General features: G+C 51.5%; 2 protein-coding genes across 2 annotated transcripts; both read left to right on the top strand.

Annotated features, from left to right (window-relative positions):
* The first annotated feature begins 4,382 nt into the window (after positions 1-4,382).
* TAC3 (tachykinin precursor 3) lies at positions 4,383-11,395 on the top strand. Its single transcript, XM_042944622.1, has 7 exons — positions 4,383-4,501; positions 5,072-5,190; positions 7,583-7,691; positions 7,884-7,913; positions 8,410-8,463; positions 8,860-8,934; positions 11,097-11,395. Exons 2-6 carry the CDS (start codon positions 5,077-5,079, stop codon positions 8,931-8,933), a joined length of 381 nt encoding a protein of 126 aa, XP_042800556.1. The 5' UTR covers positions 4,383-4,501; positions 5,072-5,076; the 3' UTR covers position 8,934; positions 11,097-11,395.
* A 4,289-nt stretch (positions 11,396-15,684) lies between these two features.
* Positions 15,685-21,632, top strand: ZBTB39 (zinc finger and BTB domain containing 39). Its single transcript, XM_042946920.1, has 2 exons — positions 15,685-15,758; positions 17,276-21,632. Exon 2 carries the CDS (start codon positions 17,320-17,322, stop codon positions 19,453-19,455), a length of 2,136 nt encoding a protein of 711 aa, XP_042802854.1. The 5' UTR covers positions 15,685-15,758; positions 17,276-17,319; the 3' UTR covers positions 19,456-21,632.
* Positions 21,633-22,232: the final 600 nt, after the last annotated feature.

Raw genomic sequence — 22,232 nt, 5'->3', positions numbered from 1 at the left:
TCTGTGAGAGCTTACAAATGGCTGCCTTTGTTCCTGTCTCTGGATGTCTCTCCCTCCTTTCACGATCCCTACCTTCCTTGCCTCTTCCTTGTCTCCACCACTGAGCTCACTGTGCCTCGAGGCTGGGGTTTCCCTCCACCTCGGTGCTTCCACTGGCTTTCCATCGGCAGGCAGCTCACGGCCCCAGGTAATCATGCCGGCGGGAGACCTGATTAACTTCTCCTCTTGCCTGCAGATCAGTCTTGCTCTCTGAGCACAAGCCCGAGTTCTGGCACACCCTGCTCTGGGCTGGGAGAGGGCCCAGGGAGTCAGTTCTTCCCTGACGGATGGGGGGCTGTGCCCTGAGTGAGGGTAGCTCGGGCTCCCGTCAGCCTTCCGTCACCCCCCACAGCTCCCCCCATCCTTGACTTCTCAGAACCGGCGGAGGAGATCCTGTCTGGCAAGAGGGGGCTGGTTATCAGAGCCTGACCGCCCCCGCTCTCTGCCTCATCTCCTGCTCCCAGGGCCCAAATTGTCGTCACTTTCCCAGTGAAGTGTCTGGTCATTTTCAGAAGCAATTTCAGGAGAATATGCAGCTGCTGCTCCCCATCCTGCTTTTCCTTCCCCAGGGCTGAAGGCACTGTCAGCTCTCTGGACTGGGGAGGGGATGGGATGGCGGGGGTGGGGGGAGGGCTCGAGTCCTGGTCTCCCTCCTGTCCCCCCTCCATCAGTCATGTGCTAGTTTGAGGACGGGGCTCGGTTGCCCCACCTGTGCCATGGTGCTTTACAGGGCTCCATCCTGACGGGAGAGGTTGAGGTTCTGTTGCCTCCCTGCTCAGCCAGCCCAGCATTCTCAAAGTCTGGGTTGTTTTTCTGAGGGGCACAAGCCACCCTGGAGCCCCCTAACCCCCATGAGGAGCCATTTTAGCACGTCAGCTCATACCAGCTCGAGCTAGGTCCTCCTGGCTCAGCTCATTTCCTCTGTAGGCTATGAGGGGCTCTTCCAGTCCTCGCTCTGAGGGCTGGCTCCCAGCTGGCTCCTGCCTGCGGGACTCTGCAGGATGCACGGGTTGGCATCCTTCCATTCTTTTCTAGTATCTCCACCCAGTGTCACCTCCAGCCCTGGCCCTTCCCTCCCCACCCCGCAGCACCCCTCCCAGGATGTTGAAGGAGCCCCCATGCTGCACCCCAGTTGTGTATATGGTGGGCATATGCGGGTCATCTTGCATACACAGCATCCACTTCTACCCCCAAGAACAGTCCACAAATCCAATCTCAGCTCAGCTCAATGCAACACACATTTTCCTCGTCCCCCCACCCACCCCGGCAACAAAGGGGAGGAGCTCCAGAGTGAGGGTCTGCTAGGGACCCTCTTCCTCTAGGCCAGTGATAGTCCTTGGAGATGTGGCTCAAATCAAAAGTGTCAAAGGAAAAAACCCCTACGTGCCCTGTAGCTGCAACACCTACTTTACATGCCATTTGCATATGGTCTGTGGGCAAGATGAAGCCCTGCCTGCCAGAGCCCTTCAAAGCCTCCCTCCTTCATCACCTCTCTGGCTTAGTTTAGCATTAGCTCTTTCAAGTCTTTGCTACTCCCAGAGATCAAGGGGTGATCAGTTCTCCCTGCCATTCCCTTGCTCCCCCCATGCTTGGCTCCCACCATCCTCTGTGAGATGCTGCATCATCAAAGGACATTATTCATGGTGAACCTTTGCTGAAGCCCTGTTTCCCTGATGCCAGAGCTTGGGGGCAGGGACCGGTGGGTTGGGGAAGAAGAGAGAGTCTGCCTTAAATGGGACCCAGGAGGCTTTAGTCCTTAGCCCTCAGTCTAACACTACTCCTCTTGCACCCCCAGTTCCCTCCAGCCTGCCTAGCTTGGACTTCCTTCTCCAGATTGGTAGGGGGAGGAGAGGAGGTAGAAGATGGCTACATCCAGTTGGGATCAGCACTTGATCTTCTCAAAGGCATGAACCTGCCATGTCATTTCCATGTAGACAAGCTCCAGCTTCTTACCCTCTTCCCACCAAAGGGTCCCAGCGCTGGGTCCTGGCCCATGATTGGCCCAGACAGCCCTGTAATTAGCTGGGTAATGGGAAGCTTTAGATGAAGCCCCACCAGCCTCTCACATAATAAAGGAGCCTTGAGACCCAGCTGCTGCCCTCCCTCAGGGGTGAACGGGGGGCCATGTGCAGGCAGACTTCTCTCAGTATGGACCAAGTCCTAGAGTGGGTGGGGTGTTGAGAGTGTGGAGGGGAGAGACAAGCATTTCAGGACGCTAGCAGCACTTGAAAGGCTCTATGGAGGATCCACACTGTGGGCTGCAATACAAGAAGGAAGACTCAGGGTTCCTTTTTTGTTTTATAAATACATTTTTATTGATCACCTATTATATGCCAAACACTATAGAGCTAGGGATTCATGGTAAACAAAACAGACAAAAGTCCTTGCCCATGTGATGCTGACTTTCTGGTGGAGCGTGGGGTAGACAGACTATAAGTAAAGCATTTAGCATGTTGGATGTAATAAGTGATGAAGAGAAGAAACAGAAGGGGGATATGGGCTATAGAAGGGTGGTCATTTTAAGTAGGGTGATTGGGGAAGGCACTGGTGAATGGGGAGTCTTTTTAGTAAGTACCCAATTGCTGCGGTTCTCTTCTCAACCCACAATGTAGTAGAGTGTAAGTCCCCAAATCTCCAGGTCTCTTAGAGAGGGGACTAACTCTTCCTCTGGGAGAGTTAACTGCTTCCTTACTGGTCAAAATTCATAGCATTGCAGTAAAATGAAAGGGAAGTTTGGAGTGAAAAAAGCCCAAAACTGAATTTGTGGCTCTTCTCCAGAAGCTATGTGTCATGGAGCACAAGACTGAATTTTTTTGTAAGATTTAAAAAAAAAAAATTTTTTTTCAATGTTTATTTGTTTCTGAGAGACAGAGAGAGACAGAGTGTGAGTGGGGGAGGAGCAGAGAGAAAAGGAGACACAGAATCCGAAGCAGGTTCCAGGCTCCGAGCCATCAGCACAGAGCCCTATGTGGGGCTCGAACCTACAAACCGTGAGATAATGACCCGAGCCAAGTCGGACGCTCAACTGACTGAGACACCCAGGTACCCCAAGATTTTTTAAAAATTTTAAGTTATCTCTACACTAGTAGAGACTCCCCTAGTGTGGGACTTGAACTTACAACCCCAAGATCAAGAGTTGCATGCTCTACCGAATGAGCCAGCCAGGTGCCCCAAGACTGAACGTTTTGAGCCTCAATTTCCTCACCTGAAAAATAGGAAATGCTAAGAGTGACACATGGCTCTGAAGCTGCTTTCACTTCCCCCTACGCCCCACCCCTTTCCCTTCAGCAGCATCTTCTCCTTCCATCCCCACTCTGAATCTGACTCTCCCCTGGGGTTCTACCTTAGGAATGAAGTGAGCACTATAAGCACCCTCAACAGAGTGGGCCATTGAAGGAGAGGCTTGAAATGTCTGGGGAGAAGATGCCTGGGCCACAGGGAGACAGACTAGAGTTGGGAAAACATGTAATTGTGAGAAAAAAAGAAGCAATTAAGAGATCAATGCTGGGCTGGGCTGGGCTGGGCCTGGCCAGGCCAGGCCAGGCAAGGATTTGGGGGCAGTTCGGCCACAGTGTTCTCTTCCTCCTTTCCAACATTATAGCAGAAGGGATAGAAGTTAGAACTCTGAAAGAATGCAACTAAATCAGGCTGATTCAAGGGTCGAGAAGGAGTGGCATGGGGAGACGCATTCGCACTGAAGTGCTGGGGGGAGGCAGACACGGGAAGTTTCTGCACTCAGTAGCAGGGGAGAAGTACTGACCCTCACCTGGCCTGAGGACCAAGGTGATGGGTCAGCTGCAGCTGGGAGGAGGACAGAGGGAGAAATGAGAATGGGACTGGATGCCAGACTTACCTCCCAATGCTCAGGGGCCTGAACCTAGTTATCCTGGTGGTGTGGAAGGGCCAGAAAAGCACCTGCCCGATTTTTTTCTGGCCCGGCAGTTGAGTCTGAAGGTTTAAAGGGTGAGGAGCTGGTGAGTGAACAATGAGTAGAAAGAGACTCAAGGACCACACCTATTGAGCTAGATCCCACATGGGAATTTTGGGACAAAGCATATACAACATCATTCTTTAGTGTGCCCAGCTCAGGGGCTGTTGGAAAGTGGGCTGCTGGATAACTCCAGCTGACTGCAGGGTTTGTGTGGTTGTGTGTGTGTGTGTGTGTGTGTGTGTGTGTGTGTGTGTCTGCAGCCTATATCCTCCTTTTTCTCCACCAGCCTCCCCCCTCCCCTCCAGCCACCCTGGGATTGGTGATTCACAGCCCCTCCTCCGGCTCCCCCAGACCCTCCCAGAGCCTTTATCAGGGAGCTGGGCCGGTGTTCCTGCCACATCCTCAGATCCCCTCCACTCCCTGCACGGAGGGAGGCAGCGGCACTACCAGCGTGTGGGGAGTGGGCACTGCTGCCGACCAGCTCCCTGATCCTGCTAGACCATCTGCCCTGGGCTCAAAGCTACTCCACAGGTAGGCACGAGTGGGAGAATGTCGGATGGACTGGAGTTGGCACCAAAGGACAGAGGCCAGAGTTAGGAGGGAATAAAGGTGGCAGCTTTTGATCTGGGAGCAGGGTAGTGGGAAGGTGAGCGGAAAGCACCGGTAGGGTTTAAAAACCAGTAATGTTTGGAGCCTGCGGGTTCAGACTGATCCTTCCAATACTAGAAAGTTTTTGCCTAAGTCTGGGTTACCTAGTGCTGGAAAATAGAATCCAGGATCCCTCCCCAAGCTATGAAGACAGACTGGTGTGTGTCCCACGGATCTATCATCTTCCCTGGAAGACTAGCATCTGGCACTTTTGCAACATTGCTCATTGCCAGGTGCTCAGCCTGGGGAGATGTGTGGTGGGGGAGTGGGGAAATTGAACCCAAAGGATGGCCCTCCTGCTCAGAGATACTCTCCCCAGAACAGGGCTTGGGGGGTGGATTTGGGGGCTGGGGAAGCAGGATCAAGCCAGGCTGCCAGTTGCATAATGTCTCCTGCATTTGCACCCATGCCGCATCCTCCCTGCACCCCTGTCCTGTCCCTCTGCCCTCCTAGGCACCATGAGGAGTGCCCTGCTGTTCGCAGCCATTCTGGCCATTAGCCTGGCTCACGGTTTGGGGGCTGTCTGTGAGGACTCACGGGAGCAGGTGGTGCCCGGTGGGGGCCACAACAAGGTAAGGCGCCCCCTCTGGTTGTGCCCACTCTGGCAGAGTCCTAGGCAGCGTCATGAGAGCTGGTGCCATGCCTGTTCCACAGCTGTTGAGAGGAAGGTGGGGTGGGAGTTACCCGGGTTATCCATCAGAGGGTGGGTTTCTCTGACTCTGGCGGTCTCCTGTTCTCAGTGTCTCTAGGGATGCCTCTAAGTGTCTCTCTCCCTCTGCGTGTCTTTGATAGCCCTGTACCTAAAAAGTGCCCTACCAATACGTTGTTTGGTTGGTTGATCAGTGACTTAGGGATACTGTGAAGCGTAAGCTAGGGTGGTCCAGCTCAGTTGCTATCCTTCTACAGGGGGCAGATCCTTTCCACTCCTTGGATGGTATGAAATATACTCAGAATTTCTCTCCCAAATGGTCATTTATATGCTATTTTACCTATCAGTTACGTGTATTATTTTATTTTCAAAATTCAAATAAATTCCTATACGCTCTGCTCATCCACCCCCAGTAACCTCAGGTGTTCCTAAGCCCTAACCTCTTCTTTCCTTTTCCTCGCCCTGCTCTAGCCTCTGCTTAGTCAGGATAGGGGGTAAAATCTCCACGAAACAGACCAGGCCCCAATTTCCAAAGTTTCTCTAAGAAAAAGAACAGGAGTTGTCAGGGAAGGGGTACAGGGGGAGAGCAGGGAGGGAGTCTTTTCAAGGTTTTGAAATGGCAGCAATTACATTGGTACACATGCTTTTAAGATGATTATAGGTGGAACTCATTACAAATTCAGTGTGTGAAGTCTAACTGCCTCTCCAGCTCAGATCTGTTTAGCATCTCATTACAGGAGGTGGGCAGAATATTTGAACAATTTGGGAAAAGTGGCTGCCTAGGATGTCGTGCGCAGGGCAAAGAGAGAAATCAGTCTTCATCCATATGTGTCGCGGGGCACGCCAGGCTGGCAGCCTTGCAGGTGGCGGCCATTGCACCAGATCCAAAAGACCAGAAGCAGTTCAAAAATATAAAAAATACACAAGGAGTGCCAAAAATGGGCTTGACACTGTGCTCAGAGCCCACAGTTCCAGCTGGAGATGGTCAGAGTATCTGGCTATATTTCTTTAAAGCGAGCTTGCTTCAAGACCTTGGGCCAGGTGGTCAATGAAAGAGAGAGGTTGCCATCTCACCCCTTTTCCCTGAAGGTCTGTGAGGATGAGGGAAATTGGGGTGAGATGAGGGTAGGGTATATGTGTGCCCGGGTAACTGGTTGGTATATGCAGGGTGCATCTGTGTAAATGTGCTGTGTGTGTGCCTGGGAGCCTAAGGACACCTGGGCTCTGGATAGAGAGGCACCGCTGAGATTCAAGGTGAGAATCTCCAAACATGATCATTGTCATTGTTTCTCTGCAGCTGCAACTAACTGGCTGTGTAGTGTGTGCCCACAACCATCCTGCTGTGCCCAGGCTGCTTAAAAAAAAAATCAGCAAGACAACGAAGAGCCCCTGGTCCAGAATGGGGTTCAGTTGTAGAGGATAGGAGGTGTCATTCTGAACACACTGTTTTCCAGGCAATCTAAATTCAGTGTAGAAAAGAGAGAGGGAGAGACAACCAGAGGCAGAAATCTATGGAGAAGAAAAGAGAATGAGGGGTGGTGGGAACCACAGGCAGAGAAACATCCACGAACGTACTGCAGAGTAGGGGAATTTCAGGATTGCAGATGCGCCCCTGCTGCCTACCGACACCCATCCCAAGGACTGAGTCCTGTCTGTGACTCAATCATGGAATACAGAGGATGCTTGCTCTGTCCGATGGGCCTTTCTTGGGAGTGGCAGAAATCATGGCTCACTCCCATAGTGGGGCAACCACATCCTTGGGCAAACTGGTTCCTGATGTGCCAAGGAGAACAGAACCAATGGTCCTTCTCACTGAGAGGCGGCAGGAGATGGGAGAGAGCCCTAAGGGACAGTCTCCTTTGAGCTTGGGAGACAGTGACCAACTGTCCCAGTTTTCCCAGGACAAGCATAAGCCCCGAAAGCCCCACATCCCAGGGAAGCTCTTAGTTCTGGACAAACCAGGACACTTGGTCTGCCTACAGGGATGCCCACTGTGTTCTCTTTACCAGCGCTTCTCAAATCTTGCTGTGTATATGCGTTGCCTGGGAGCGTGGTTAAAACGCAGATTGTCTTAATAGGTCGGGGTAGGACTGAGATTGAGATTAGGTATTTCTAACAAGCCCACAGCAGTGGTGCTGCTGTTCCGTGGACCACAGTTTGAGAGCCCACTTCTCTTCCAGTGTAAACCAAAGGAAATCCTGAAGGAAACAAAATGTCAGGTTTAGCTGTGATGGGCTCAAGAAGAGGTTGTTCTTTGTGGGGAGGGGTAAAAGGATTAGGTGTGAGCCTCAGCCCTCTTTGTTTCTGTCCCTTAGAAGGACTTGGACCTCTACCAGCTGCCTCCATCTTTGCTCCGGAAACTCTATGACAGCCGCTCAGTCTCTCTGGATGGATTGCTCAAAATGCTGAGCAAGGCTAGCGTGGGTAGGAAGCAGCCTTGGGGGAAGTGTGGTGGGGGGCAAGATTCTGACCATTAAATAGGCTTGGGAGGAGCCTTCAGGTGGGATGGAGACTGGAGATGGCTTGGTGAATAATTGAGGGTTGTGACCTGAATCCCCTCTAACTGTCACTTTCCAGATTCTATTCCCCAGTTACACATTGTTCTTGCTTTCACAGATCCTAAGGAATCGCCACTTCCCCAGAAACGTGAGTAGCCTCTTGTCCCTCCCTGTCTCTGCTGACTGCTTTCTAGCTAGCGTTCCATGGGCGTGGGGCCCGGTGACCATTCTGGCTGGCCCCGTCTCAGCTGGCACAGACAATAAGCCAGCTGCAACTGTTCAGCCAGTCTTTCCTGGATGTGCGAGGTCACTGGGAACCAGGAGGAAGCAGGTGTGAGGAGTGTGGTGGACTTTCCCTTCATCAGCTGGTCATTGGGAACCAAGAGGATCTCTTGGTGGCTGTGAAGATTCTAAGCCAGGCACCTGTGGGGGCAGAGAATTCTTGAAGTGTGGAGGAGGGAGAGGTGGGCAGAGAGGGTGAGCTTAGGGGATAGCCTGTTCCCCTAACTTGGGGGACAAGCTGTGGCATGATAAAGAACCAAAGATCAGAAACCCGATTTCAGAAGTCTTGACACATCTCTCCCCCCGCACCCCACTCCCACCACCCATTATCACTGTTGGCAATGTTGGTCCTTTTTCTACAGGTGACATGCACGACTTCTTCGTGGGACTTATGGGCAAGAGGAACAGCCAGCCAGGTAGGAGTGTGTGGAGGTACAGTGGGAGGGTTTAGGGTACTACTGGCAAAGATATGGCAGAAGTCAAGTGCCTCATATTCGTCACCAGAGGGAAAGACAGGACTTTTCTTAGCTACAGTGAGGGTTCCTTGGCCCTTCTACCCAATCGGGTTGGATCCATGGTCCAGCTCTCCCTAGGAGCACAATGGGGAGACCTTTATAAGATAGTTCTGCTGCAGCTGGGAAGGAGTTGGGGGAATCTGTTTCCTCCCTATCTCCCAAACACAATGTGCTTCTTGTTCCCGACTCTGTCTTCCAACGCTGTCTTTCATGGCTAGCTAGCCCTTCGCTGTTGGGTCAGGGTGAAGGTCACATTCAAAAACATCTCTCCTAACAACACTGTTTACTTTATCCCAGACACTTCTATTGATGTAAACCAAGAGAATGTCCCCAGCTTTGGCACCCTCAAGTATCCCCCCAGTGTGGAATGAGGTAAGAATTGTTGGTTAGGAGAGGAAAGGGACTGTGGGAGCGGGGAGGGGGGAATGGGGTTACCACAAAGGCATTTCCTCTGATGCTACAGGCATTAATACTCATAAATCTGCCTTAAAATATACTGCCAGTGCCCAGCACACTGTTGGCCAAACACACCATCACTTAGAGGTGCATATTGGTCTGTAAGAACGTGCACACTCACACGCACACACGTGCTCACTCACACACACCCTTCTTTCTTTCTTCTTCCCCTGTATCATGGACCCTGGCTGACTCATGAGCACGCATTAGTGGTGGGGAATGGGGAGAGAGGGGCTTCTCCTGTGGCTTCTCTGATGGGCAACTTCTGTTGTTTGGACTCCATTCTCTTATTATCTACGTACAAGATGAAGAGACCATCATCTGAAAATTACAGGCACAATAATTACAATTATTACAATTCGTACATAAAGTGTTCTGCCTCTTAGGTGGGCTAAAACCTTTCAGATCATTCAGAATCTCCAGTGACTGGGTCCAGCGTGTAGTTCTTCACAAGAGTGCTTTAGGAAGAAATGCAAGGAACTCTGAAATTTAACAGGGTGTAACTAGCTTGGTTGCTTTGTGTAGCAAAATGGATAAGAGCATAGCCTGAGTTTGAATCCTGGATCTGCAGCTCACTGGCTTGTCCCCTTGGCCAAGTTATATAACCCTTCTGTGCCTCAGTTTCCTCATCTGAAAAGTGGGAGGGATATTATTTTGCAGGGTTGTACTTTTGAGGATTGAGCGTAGATAGTCTTCAGAACAGTACCTGGCACACAGTGCATAGTGCTGTGTGTTGGCTGTGTTAGGATTACTGCCATCTGGGAGGCATGGGTAATGTCCCAGTGTCCCCCCTGCCTGGCTCTGGTCTGTCTGCCTAGAGCTGGCTCGGCTGGACCCTGGGCTTGAGTGGGCTGACAGATCTCTCCCTTAGTGTTCGAGTATGAGAGTCTCCCAGGGAAGCGTCTAGTCAAAACACAGAAACTACCGTGTCAACCCCATCTTCCCCCACACGGCAATAGCGGCCCAACTGATGGGTTTCTTTGCATTCTGAAGAAAGATGGTGTGGGGGGAGGAAAAGAGACGCATCGGGAAGCCTCTGTGAGCACAGAGAGACTCCTGTCCCTGTCCCTGTATCCCTGTTACCCGCAGTCACCGGTCTCAGGGGAGAGCAGAGGAGCAAGAGCTCTCGATGGCTCTCGATGAAACTGCCTGTGCATGGCTCCCTGGGCCCGGAGACTAGGTCTAGCCCCCCATTCAGTGTTGGGTGAGAGGGCACAAAGAGCCGTAATAACCGTAACTCGCTGATTACATGGTACTTACCGTATCATTTTGCTCTCATTAGACGGTTATTTCAGTCCTGCCGACCGCCAGATAATTATACGGGCAGCTATATCTGGATGACATAGTCTCCCCCAGCGTTATGCATTGGCCATAAAGATAATTACAGTGCAATTTTGCCATAGTATTTTATACAAATGGTGGAAACAAGTGCATTGTGGAAATCTACTTTTAATGCTCGCTGGTGAATCTAGGCTCTTTCAGAGGGGCCAGTCTCATAATTACAGCCTTCATAATGTCACCACTGATGGAGCATTCTCAACCTGTTAGGTGCCAGGAAGAATAGCACATAAAGTCCCCAGAGGCTGGCATTTAAAGGAGATTAGATGAGATAGATCAACACAGATCATTGTGTCATCTGATTTCATTCATGTGAAACTGCTAACAAAGGAAGTGATCCCTGGGCCTCTTCTTCCTCTGGGAGGTTTCTGGAAAGAGGAGGAGGGACTGGGGGACCCTGGGGAAGCATCAGCACCCAGGCACGTTGAATGGGGCTATAGTTTGCCTGACTCATGGGATGCTGAGCACAGGAGCCTGCTTAAGATTCTCTCTCTCTCCCTTTGCCCCTCTCCGTCTCTTAAAAAAAAAAAAAAAATAAGTAGCATGGTAAACTTGCAGCTGGGAAGGAACAAGCTCCTGCGGCTAGAAGAGTTCAGTCCTCCAGTTCAAAGGCTACAGGGAGAGCTGAGGGCTGAGATTTCTGTTCTCTTTTCCTCCCTTACATACCCCACTGCTTCCCCGACAAGTGGTCGGTGGGAGTTTTACAGGATAGAAGATGTGATTTCATTTTTGCTCCTCAGCACTCCACTTCTGGACTCGTGGGCTGCATCATGAAGACACGTGCCCCCCACCTCCCAACCCCCAGCTGCACGTGCTCTATTTCCCTTTCTTCGCCCCCCAGCCCCCCCACCTCGTAACACTCCTGTGCTTTGACTCCTTCCCCATCCCTCTACCTCACCGTGATGGAGAAACTGCAGAGTGAGCACCCTCAATCCTAGTGGGCATTGACCCTAGATCCCCTTGGATAATGTAAGTGTCCTACATTTAAAACTATGACATCTCTTTCCATTCCTCAACAATAAAAGATTTTCACATATGACCTAGAGTGATGTATTTATTTGGCTGGTGGGTGAGTTTTTCTCTTCCTTGACTCTTCGAGCTACGTAATATACACATACATGTATGCACACATGCATATATCATATATAAATGGAAGCATCTTTATTTGGCACACATATCAATTTTCCCAACAGTGCCTTCAGCAGTGCTTCATACAATTAGTATGGAAGATTTATTTAGTAATTAAAAAATAAATGAAGGGCGTCTGGGTGGCTCAGTTGGTTGAACGTCTGACTTCGGCTCAGGTCATGATCTCGCGGTTCGTGAATTCCAGCCCTGCATCCGGCTCACTGCTGTCAGCACAGAGCCTGCTTTGGATCCTCTGCTCCCTTTCTCTCTCTGCCTCTCCCCTGCTCATGTTCTCTCTCTCTCTCTCAAAAATAAATAAACATTTAAGAAATAGTAAATGAATGAATTTGGAAGATGGTTTCTAGTGGTCAAAGACTTTCACAGACTAGCTTCAGATAAAGGAAAAATATATTCTCAATGGCTTGTCTGTATTTCTAGGATGAGCCTAGGAGACATCAGTCCCTGCATCTGACTCTACTTAGAGAAGGAGAGGGAGGTCAAGGCTGTGCAAGGACCCAGCCACAAAGGAGGATGCATCTATTGAATTGTACCATTTTTCTGTCTTCAAATGTTGAGCATGGATCCTGTAACGGTGACCTACACACATCGTTTACAGTGGAGCCAGTGGTGGACAAGCAAACAATGGGGTGTGGATGGGGAAGTTACTACAGAGGTCAAGAAAGAAGGGAGCAGGTATCTTCAGTGTCAGCTGGCCATTTCAGTTATTATAAAGGGAAAACATTTGTCTCAGACTCCTCTACAATGCAAGTGACACCAGCCCCTGTAGCACTGGTCTAGCAGTCCACAGAATATATAAGCCCAGGGATCCCAAGGAGGTATTCTGTACCCTAAGGGAACAGTCTGGGAGATCCTCAGGCTCCGTATTTTAGCCCAGTGCAGGGCCTGGCAGTACCCCCTGAACTACCCTGCTACAACATCAACGCTCCATTCTCCCAAGGCAGTGTAGAGACAGGGCTACGGAGCCAGAGGTCGCTTCCTACAGTTCCTTCACCCCAGTGAAAGTTCTCTCTTCCCAGAACCTTAATGGGGCAACTTTGGACCCACAGCTGAATGGTGGGGATGGGGGAGGAGAGAAAGCTCAACTCAGCATCCCTTAGGTCAGGTTTATTGCTACAGGTCAAAGAATGTTCTTACCCCAGAGCCTCAAGCCTTTCTTCAGTGACTCATCATGTTGGCTTTTCAAAATGATCTATCTAGGTTTTAAAGTGGGGTAACTTTTGCAGAGTCTGGGGAATTTATTTAGGTCATGAAAGCTTCAAGAGTTGTTTCTGCTCAGACTTGGGAGATGGGCGTGTGTGCTGAGATGATACAGTGCTTTGCCAAGTAGGAGCATAAATGCAGAAAGGTTGCTCTCTGGTGGGGCTGACAAAAATTGCAGTCCTTGGGATTCCAGGAAAAAGGAAGTCAAATTTTAAGTCAGATTCCTGTTTTTGTACTTGGAGAACGTGTGAAAGAATACTGGCCCTCCTCTTCCTGTTGTAAAGAGGTTGGTGCCTAAGGAGACCTGGCCAATAAGACCTTGACCGGATTTGTGGCTTCTCCACTTAGCTGTGTGTGTGTGTGTGTGTGTGTGTGTGTGTGTGTGTGTGTGACTGGGATTGCATGGTGATTCTTACTTTAAAAAGATTTCAGTCTTTAAGTTTCTGGACTAATTCCAACGTGTGTGGAGGTGTGGTTTCGCCACACTAACAAGCAATGCTCTGACACTGTCTACCCAAAGATAATATCAGATTCCACAGGTTAAGAGTTCAGTCCACTGAGACTGCCCATTGCTTGGGATGCCCTCTCATGTCCAGGTTGTTACCTGTGTTCTGACCTACAGGCTCTGGTAATGAAATAAAAAATATATATATTTCTTATTATAAATCACAATATCACAACTATAAACAGTATAAACTTTAATCTACACCTTTAGGGTGGTTTCTTAGCTCGTGAAGTACATTTACCAGGGTCAACACTCCCCCGGAGATAGTTAAGGCATTTGGTTAGGAAGCTTGAAGAGGCCCCAGACTTTTGCAGCCTAACGTCTCAGAGTCATGCTGGAGGTGTGGAGTCTATCAGTTTGTGTGAGGGTCCACTTTAGGGGCACACCCGGTCACCTCGTCCAACTGTGGGGGTTGGCCTGCCACTGGAACGTGTATCAGCTTCCAAGTGACCCTTTCGTGAGAGAGCTAAGTGGGATTGTCTGCCCCCCAAACTACAAGAGGGTCCTATGACCGTTTTTGTATCTCCTTGCTAATACATATTACATGATTGGCGTCATTTGGTAGAACACTTGCTTTTGGTATAATCTAACACCAGTTAGTGAGGTTGTGGAACGAGGGACACCCAATCTCCCAAATGCATCAAGATAACTGATGGTTACTGAATAGCCAAACTGTCTTAGATCACTTGGCAACTTCCAGCGCATCCTCCTCTTCCCATTCACCCATGGAGGAATTACTGAACTCTACCGTGCGCCTGCTCGGGGGGGGGGGGGGGTGTTGTGCCTGGCCGCTCTCTATCATCTGGCAGTGGACAGAATGTGCTGGGAGAGAGGCTGAAAGAGAAGGGTCCTAGAGCCTGAGGGGTTCCTATGTATTGAGGGGAGAGGATGGGATGCCCATGACTGCTAATGTCTTCGGTGGTAATGGTGGTGGAGGGGAGGTGGCAGGGAGGGCAGGGAGTTTTGGTTTGATGACAATTTTTGGGCAGGAGCATCTGAGGAGAGGATTTGGAGGGTAGATGCAGTGCTAAGGGAAACGAGTGGATAGAAGCAGCACAACTGAACTCTAGAAACAGTTGAAGATATAATGGAAGAAAAATAATTTTCCCTCAACCCTTCCAAGTTCTTGGCTGAGGCCACCCTATAATAAAAGACTGATTAACAGGAGAAAAACAAACAGAAGTTGAGTAGCCTCAACAGTATACCTCCTGTATACATGGGAGATGTCCAGGAAAACAGAATCACTCCCTAAAATGGCCAAGCCGTCACCTTAAATACCATCTCTAGCTAAAGACAAAAGAATATACTGGGGTAGAGAGCCAGTTATGGAGGGTTTTCAGGTCAAGCATGGTAAATAAGGGTATGGTTGTTAGGCAGATTTAAGTCTTGCCTTCTCCATTGATAAGAGTTTCTGGAGATTTAGTCATTTTCTCTTCCTCGTACAGAGAGGGAGACACCCTTACAAATGGAGATTTCCCTTATAAATGTAATTTCTATTCTGCTTTCAGAGCTTCTCCTGTGTCTGCTGTTTCTTAAAAATAAGCAATCTAAAATAATCCTTATGCCAAAAAGGCATATTTGGGGTGGCAAATTCTGCTCGCCTTCAGGGAGGACAGACTGCAGGAAACAGGCTTGGGCTCCCAAGGTGGAGTGGGATCCTGTAAATTCCGTCCTTTGGCCCCTAGGTGGGAGGAGGCGCATCCTCGAATTTTCAGAAGAGCGTGTACCAGGGGCCCAGCCCTCAAGTTCATTCAGTCAAGCAGGCTTTATTAAGCACCAATCATAAGGACCAGGAAGTATGTGGTAAGCACTGCGTTGAGTAGTTCTCGAGACAGATCCCTGACTTCAGGAAGCTCTCAGCCTAGCTAGCTCACAGCCTAATGGAGACTATAAATTAATCAAATAATCTTACTTTCCCCCTCTTTTTTGCAAAACCACAATAGTGGAAGTTTTGAGAAGCTTCTGGGACTAGGAGACCTAGGTCAGGGTAGAGGATGAGTGTAGAGTCGGGATAGGGTTTTTCACTTATCCGGGTCCCAGGGCGAGGAGGGAATGGTCCTCCACCTGGTAGATCAGAACATTTCAGAAAAACCAGGATCAAGGGAGTTGGAAACTTCCCCGCAGCTGCTCGCGCCGCGGCCGGGCCCGCGGTCCCAGGGCCGCGCGGAGGCGGGAGGTGAGGCCTGGGCAGGGGGTCCCGCGGCGCGCGGGGGCCCGGCCGGCCGGCGGGCTGCTGGGGGCGGGCGGAGTGTTGGCGGCTCCGGCCCCGTCCACCTGGCGCCCGGCCCCGCCGTGGGGGGGCGCTGCCTCCTCCCGGGCGGCTGGGGGCGCTGCGACCAAGCGGCGGGGGGCGCTGCCTCCTCCGGGACGGCGGGGGGCGCTGCGGGCCGGGCGGCGGGGGCGGCCCGGGCCGGCGCGGCGAGCGGCGCGGCGGATGGAGAGTCTGGCCGCGGCCGGCGGCGCCGCCTCCTCGTCGGGCCGGGCACGGCGGGCCGGGGCCTTTGTGTGAGGCGGCGGTGGCGATGGTGCTCGGGCCCCGCGGAGCCGGGTAAGCGCGGCCGGGCCGAGGGCTGCCCCTGGCCGAGGCCCGACCCCCCTCCCGGCCCTTCTCTCGTTCTTGCTGGGCTCCCTCCTGCCGGCTCCCCTGGGCCGGACCCATCATTCCCGGCCGCGCGCCGACCCCGGCCGGTCCCGCCGCCCATCCCTTCTATCCCGTCCGGCCCGGCGCCCCGGCCCCCGTCCGGAGGCGCTCCGGGGGATCCCCCGCCGTTTGAGGAGGGACCGAGGTGCTCGGTGGCCCCCAGATTGGAGCACCCTCGCCCGATCCAACGCCCTTCTTCCTGGATTCGACCCTCCAGAGGGGAGACTGCGGCGCCACGAGATTGTTGGGGTGCCTTCTCGGAAGTTACCAGTCTGCCTCCCTCCCACCCCCCGACTCAGGCTTTCCGGTGCCCCGACCTGATGTGTGGCCACCAGGGCCCGGGAGATGCTTGACTGGTATCCCAGCAATGCGCAGAAGCTTCTTGGACCCCAGCAAAAGTTGGGAATTAGTAGGAGGTGGTGAGGTGGAGAAAGGGGCTGTGTCGCGCGGGGCGAGTGGTGAGACTGAAGGAGAATGTAGCTAGCTTGTCTTCCTTAGGCATGCAGTACTCGAAAGGGGGGAAAAGTGGGATCTGGGAAGCCTTTAGGAGTCTTACCTATATAATTAGATGCCTTCTTAGGGCATCAAGTAAAAATCTGGTAGTTCTGGTCAGCGTATGCATAAGTCCCAAAGAGGGTGGTAAAAGAAAAAAAAAAAAAACAAAACACATTTTTAAGTAAGAGTAAATACCACAGTGTATTATTCTACTCTGCTTTATTTCTTTGGGTCCTGAGTGCTTTAGCTTCATCCACAGCATACAGAGAAGGTGACAGAACACTATCTGGATGGCTCTGGGCTATGGCGAGACAAGAGAGTAGGCAGGTAGCAGGGAGAGATGGGAACTCGTGAATGAGCAAGAGGTTTATTGGACTGAAAAGACACAGCATTGATAGGAAACTAAAAGAGCAACCTTATCTTGCCCTCAGTGGCTAATGGAGCTTTGGTAATTGTGTCCCAAGATGTATATGGCATTTGGCAATTGTAAGAGAAGTGAATGTACTCAATGAGATAGGAAAGCTTGTATTCAGGAAGAAATTAGAAAATTAATATGAGTAAAATCTGAGCCGTGGCTCTGGTAATGAAATAAAAACGGTGTCTGAGAAGGTGCCTCTGGCTTGGCTCTGAGGCACTAGCTCCTGTCCAACCAGGCCTACAACCTCTCTTACTGACTCTTAAAGACCAAGCTGTCAGATTTTTTTCAATACTTTTGGATTTTGTTAGGAGGACTCTGTGACTATGCAGGGAGAGAGGTCATTGTCCCGTCATTGCGCCCAGCAGCATAGACCAGCTCTCCACGTCCATTTTCTCCTGCTCTTCTCCACCCAGGGCTTGGAAACACTCAGACGGGCGGTATTTTCTTCCGCAGAGCTCCTCGCCTGCAGGGATGTGTGTGGCCATCCATCTCTTCCTTTTGCTGTCCGTAGGTGAACCGTGCTGATACAGAGGCAACTTCACAGGAGCTGCTAAGATGGGCATGAGGATCAAACTGCAAAGCACCAACCACCCCAACAACCTGCTGAAGGAACTCAACAAGTGCCGGCTCTCGGAGACCATGTGCGATGTCACCATTGTGGTGGGGAGCCGCTCCTTCCCGGCCCACAAAGCCGTGCTGGCCTGTGCAGCTGGCTACTTCCAGAACCTCTTCCTGAACACTGGGCTCGATGCCGCCAGGACCTATGTGGTGGACTTCATCACCCCTGCCAACTTTGAGAAGATTCTGAGCTTTGTCTACACATCAGAGCTCTTCACAGACCTGATCAATGTTGGGGTCATCTACGAGGTGGCCGAACGCCTGGGTATGGAGGATCTCCTTCGGGCCTGCCACTCCACCTTTCCTGACCTGGAGAGCACAGCCGTGGCCAAGCCCCTGACCGGCGCCAGTGAGAGCCACTCTGGCGCCCAGAGTTGTAGCTCGGCAGAACCTACCTATCCCCTTGGAGACCTCCGGGCTGGTGGGGAGCATTTCGGTCCTGATAGGAACTACGTGTTACCTAGTGATGCTGGAGGAAGCTGTAAAGACGAAGAGAGAAATGTTACCGGTGACACTAACCATAGCCTGCCTCTGCCACAGCAGCCACTGCCGCCAAAGACAGAAGACCATGATGCTCCTGCTCCTTTCACTTCCGTCCCCAGGATGGCGACTCCGCCAGGCCTAGGCACTGTCAGCATGGGCATCCAAACCAGCACCAGCTGCTGCCAGCCATACAAAGTTCAGAGCAATGGAGACTTCAGTAAAAACAGTTTCTTCACCACTGACAATGCAATTGACATGACCACTGGGACCAACTCCTGTCTGAGCAATAGCGACCACTCCAAAGATCCAGGCTTTGGGCAGATGGATGAGCTCCAGCTGGAGGACCTGGGGGATGGTGACTTGCCGTTTGAAGACCCCACTGAGGAGACAGGCACGGCCGAGGAGGTGATCGAGTTGAGTGATGACAGTGAGGATGAGCTGACTTTTGGAGAGAGTGACAGCCGAGAGAATAAGGCCATGCCCTGCCAGGTGTGCAAGAAAGTTCTAGAGCCCAACATTCAGCTGATCCGACAGCATGCTCGGGACCACGTGGACCTGCTGACAGGCAACTGCAAGGTCTGTGAGACCCACTTCCAGGACCGAAACTCCCGGGTGACCCACGTTCTGTCCCACATTGGTATTTTCCTCTTCTCCTGCGACATGTGTGAAACTAAATTCTTTACGCAGTGGCAGCTGACCCTCCACCGACGGGATGGGATATTTGAGAACAACATTATTGTCCACCCCAACGATCCCCTGTCTGGGAAGCTGGGTTTGTTTTCAGGGACAGCCTCCGCGGAGTTGAAATGCGCTGCCTGTGGGAAGGCACTGGCCAAAGATTTCCACGTGGTCCGGGGGCACATCCTGGACCATCTAAACCTGAAGGGCCAGGCCTGTAGCGTCTGTGACCAGCGCCACCTCAACCTCTGCAGCCTCATGTGGCACACTCTGTCCCATCTCGGCATTTCAGTCTTCTCCTGCTCTGTCTGTGCGAACAGCTTTGTGGACTGGCATCTCCTAGAGAAGCACATGGCCGTGCACCAAAGCCTGGAAGACGCCCTCTTCCGCTGCCACTTGTGCAGCCAGAGCTTTAAGTCGGAGGCCGCCTATCGCTACCATGTCAGCCAGCACAAGTGCAACAGTGGCCTTGACGCCCGTCCTGGCTTTGGGCTGCAGCACCCAGCTCTCCAGAAGCGGAAGCTGCCCGCAGAGGAGTTCCTGAGTGAGGAGCTGGCTCTGCAGGGCCAAGCTGGGAATAGCAAGTATAGCTGCAAGGTCTGTGGCAAAAGGTTCGCCCACACAAGCGAGTTCAACTACCACCGGCGGATCCACACAGGCGAGAAGCCGTACCAGTGTAAGGTGTGCCACAAGTTCTTCCGAGGCCGCTCGACCATCAAGTGCCACCTGAAGACGCACTCGGGGGCCCTCATGTACCGCTGCACGGTCTGTGGCCACTACAGCTCCACCCTTAACCTCATGAGCAAGCACGTCGGCGTGCACAAAGGCAGCCTCCCGCCCGACTTCACCATCGAACAGACCTTCATGTACATTATCCATTCCAAAGAGGCAGAAAAGAACCCGGACAGCTGACTGGGTCCCAGCGGAGCTAGGGGGAGCTCCCAGGCGGCAGCCAGGACGTTGATTTTCTAGTGGCTGTTGGTCCCTCTCCAGCCGGAGTTTCAGTTTGGCCTTGCTAGGAATTCTGTTCTGTCCTGTGTTTAAAGAAGAAAAGAAGAAGAAAGAGCACACGAGCTGTTACTGTATTTGAGAAGCGACGGCCCTATCATGTTTACCTCCTTACCTGTTCTTGCCCAGGAAGGGCTGTGTTTTTTGATTCTTTTGAGGCCGGTTTGGGGATCTGGTCAGGCAGTTGGCGTCAACTAGATCCTCTCTCCGAGCCTCTCAAGTTTTAGTTTACTGATAGGTTTTATGCTGCTAACAATCCAACCAACGGCCTCACTGAATAGAGGAGGTGGAGAGAGGGCTTTTCACTGTGGGTGTTAGTACCAGATTTCCAACTGGGACACCCAGCTGTGAGAGAGATTTTGGAAATGTGGTCGTTCGGAAAAGACTAGTCAGCAGGGCAGCTCACCTCAGGTTCCCGGCCCAGCCCTCAGCAGGGAAAAGGCAGATGGGATGGAGGTGCCTGCTTGTTGCGACACTCTAATCTGCTGATGGGACAGTAAAATCTTTTGGCAGCTAGATCCAAACTGGGGACAAAGCTTTCTATTTAGGTCAGAACGCTTTGGGATGAATCCTTGCCAGTCAGAAGAGGTGGCCTGCGGTGCCGCCAGAAGTGGCAGCCGGGATGGACAGGAAGGGAGGTTTCTCCTTTCTCCTCAATTCCAAAGAAATACGGTTTTATGGAGTTATAGCCCAGGTTGCTAGGCCTTCCCTGTGGGGTAAAGAGGACAAGGAGCCACTTTGATACAGTCACCTGTCATCTGGCGGCCTCCGTCGAGCTTGAGTTTCCTGGTGGAGAGGTGGGGATGTCTCTGACAGCAGCAGCCTTGCCTTAATTTACATCCAGTCTCCCACCTAGAAGTGTGTTTGACCTGTGGTGTAGATGAGAAGACCCCATGAGGTGGCAGAGTGATGGACTGTGAGCCCTTCAGGATTGAAGGGACCTGGGTAACGTGGTGTGTAGCGGGATGTGCGCTCTGTCTGTCCCAGTCGGGTAACCCGTTGTTTACTTTGTACACTAACTGGCCGGGAGCCTTGGCAGCTCACCTTTGACCTGCTGGAATTTATCCTGATCTGTCATTGCATTGCCACCAGGGGGCGCTATTGGAGGGCAGCTGGTTTAGGCCCTCCCTGGGTGGCTGTGATGGAGTCTGCCCAGTCCTTGGGGCTGGTTGGCTCCGTTCTCAGTGGCTTTTGAGGGGTTTCTGCCCAAAGAAGGCTTGAGGGAGAGGGCCCTCGGATCTCGCATATTCACAAGGTAGCACCTCAGTAACTCATACTACCTCACCCTGCTCAGGCGAGCTCTGGGAGTCCCTGGCCGAGGCCCTGACACTGCCCTTGGTGGGACTCAGCCGCACCCCGGGCTGTTTCACAAGCAAGTGGTTTTAATTCACTCACAGAGCCTTTTTGGACAATAATATTTATTTATTTTTGCTTTTATATACATATTATCCAGCATCTCTTTTGGATTAGTGACTTCAGGAAAATGAGTTTCTCTCCAGCAAGTAGCCATATTCCAGGGGACAGTCCTGGCCAGAGATTTGGGAAACAGGGGCTAGAATAGGGGAGAAGGTGTCAAGCCTTTAAACAAGCAAATTCTTTTCTTTCTCTCCACGTGGTCTCTTGCATTACCTTTTAGATAATGGATGTAAGTTCTAGAAATTTGGGGCCTATTAAATTCCTAGGCCTTTTATCCCTCTTCCTTCCTGTGATTGAGTAGATTGGGGATTGTGTTGAGGGTAACAAGTTATATGAAGGAACTTTTTGCACATTTTCTCATCCTTCCTAAACTTGGGAAGCTATGTTAAGATATACAGGCAAGCCAAAGCTCCGTCCTTATTGGACTTGCTGTCTCTCTCCCTAGCCCTAAGTTGATAAAGCCTCCCAGTTAGGGTACATGACTCTCTGGTGGGGTGACTGTTACACGAAGAGATTTGTACAGTGGCCACTTTTCACCATCTAAACCCAACTTGTTACCTGTTGCCTCAGGTCATTCTTGTCAGGAGAGCAGTGCTGAGAATTTTTTTTTTTTTTTAAAGTTTATTTATTTTGAGAGAGTACAGTACAAGCAGGGGAGGGGCAGTGAGAGGGAGAGACAGAATCCCAAGCAGTCTCCATGCTGTCGGCACAGAGCCCAAGGCGGGGCTCAAACCCACGAACCGGGAGATCGTGACCGGAGCTGAGATCAAGAGCCGGACGCTCAACTGACAGCCACCCAGGTGCCCCAGTGCTGAGATTTTTCACCCCTGGTTGGCTTCTCCCTTTCTTCCCCATGCTGACCATTGGAAATTTAAGGAGAACGTGCAAAAGGCTACCGTCTAGTGTCTGCTAAGCTTTTCAAGGCTGGGTAATTCCCAGACTGTTGATGAGGACTGATTTTTGAATGGTCAGATTTGAGAGAGGTGGTACTTACTGGAACCCAGCCAGGTAGCTGAGAATGGATCAGTGTGCTGGAGAAACCCTTTTCCTTAACGGAGGGCATCGTGGATGCTGGGTAGTCTGTATACTTAACCTGAAACTGTGAAGTTTTCCCTTTTTGCCAGTAAACCAAAAAGCAAATCCTTGAAACTTTGCCCCTGAAACACTAAACAAAAAACTGCATTCCCTGATCCTCCTGAGTCAAGTGGTTGATCAGGGTGGCCCGGTTGGCTGCAGTTAGACATGTAGCAGGGTCAGTAGCTCAT

Source organism: Panthera leo, chromosome B4 (genome assembly GCF_018350215.1).
Source record: "Panthera leo isolate Ple1 chromosome B4, P.leo_Ple1_pat1.1, whole genome shotgun sequence".
NCBI classification, from domain to species: domain Eukaryota; kingdom Metazoa; phylum Chordata; class Mammalia; order Carnivora; family Felidae; genus Panthera; species Panthera leo.
The sequence above is the reverse complement of the archived record's forward strand: the minus strand, read 5'-3'. Positions and strand labels throughout refer to the sequence as shown.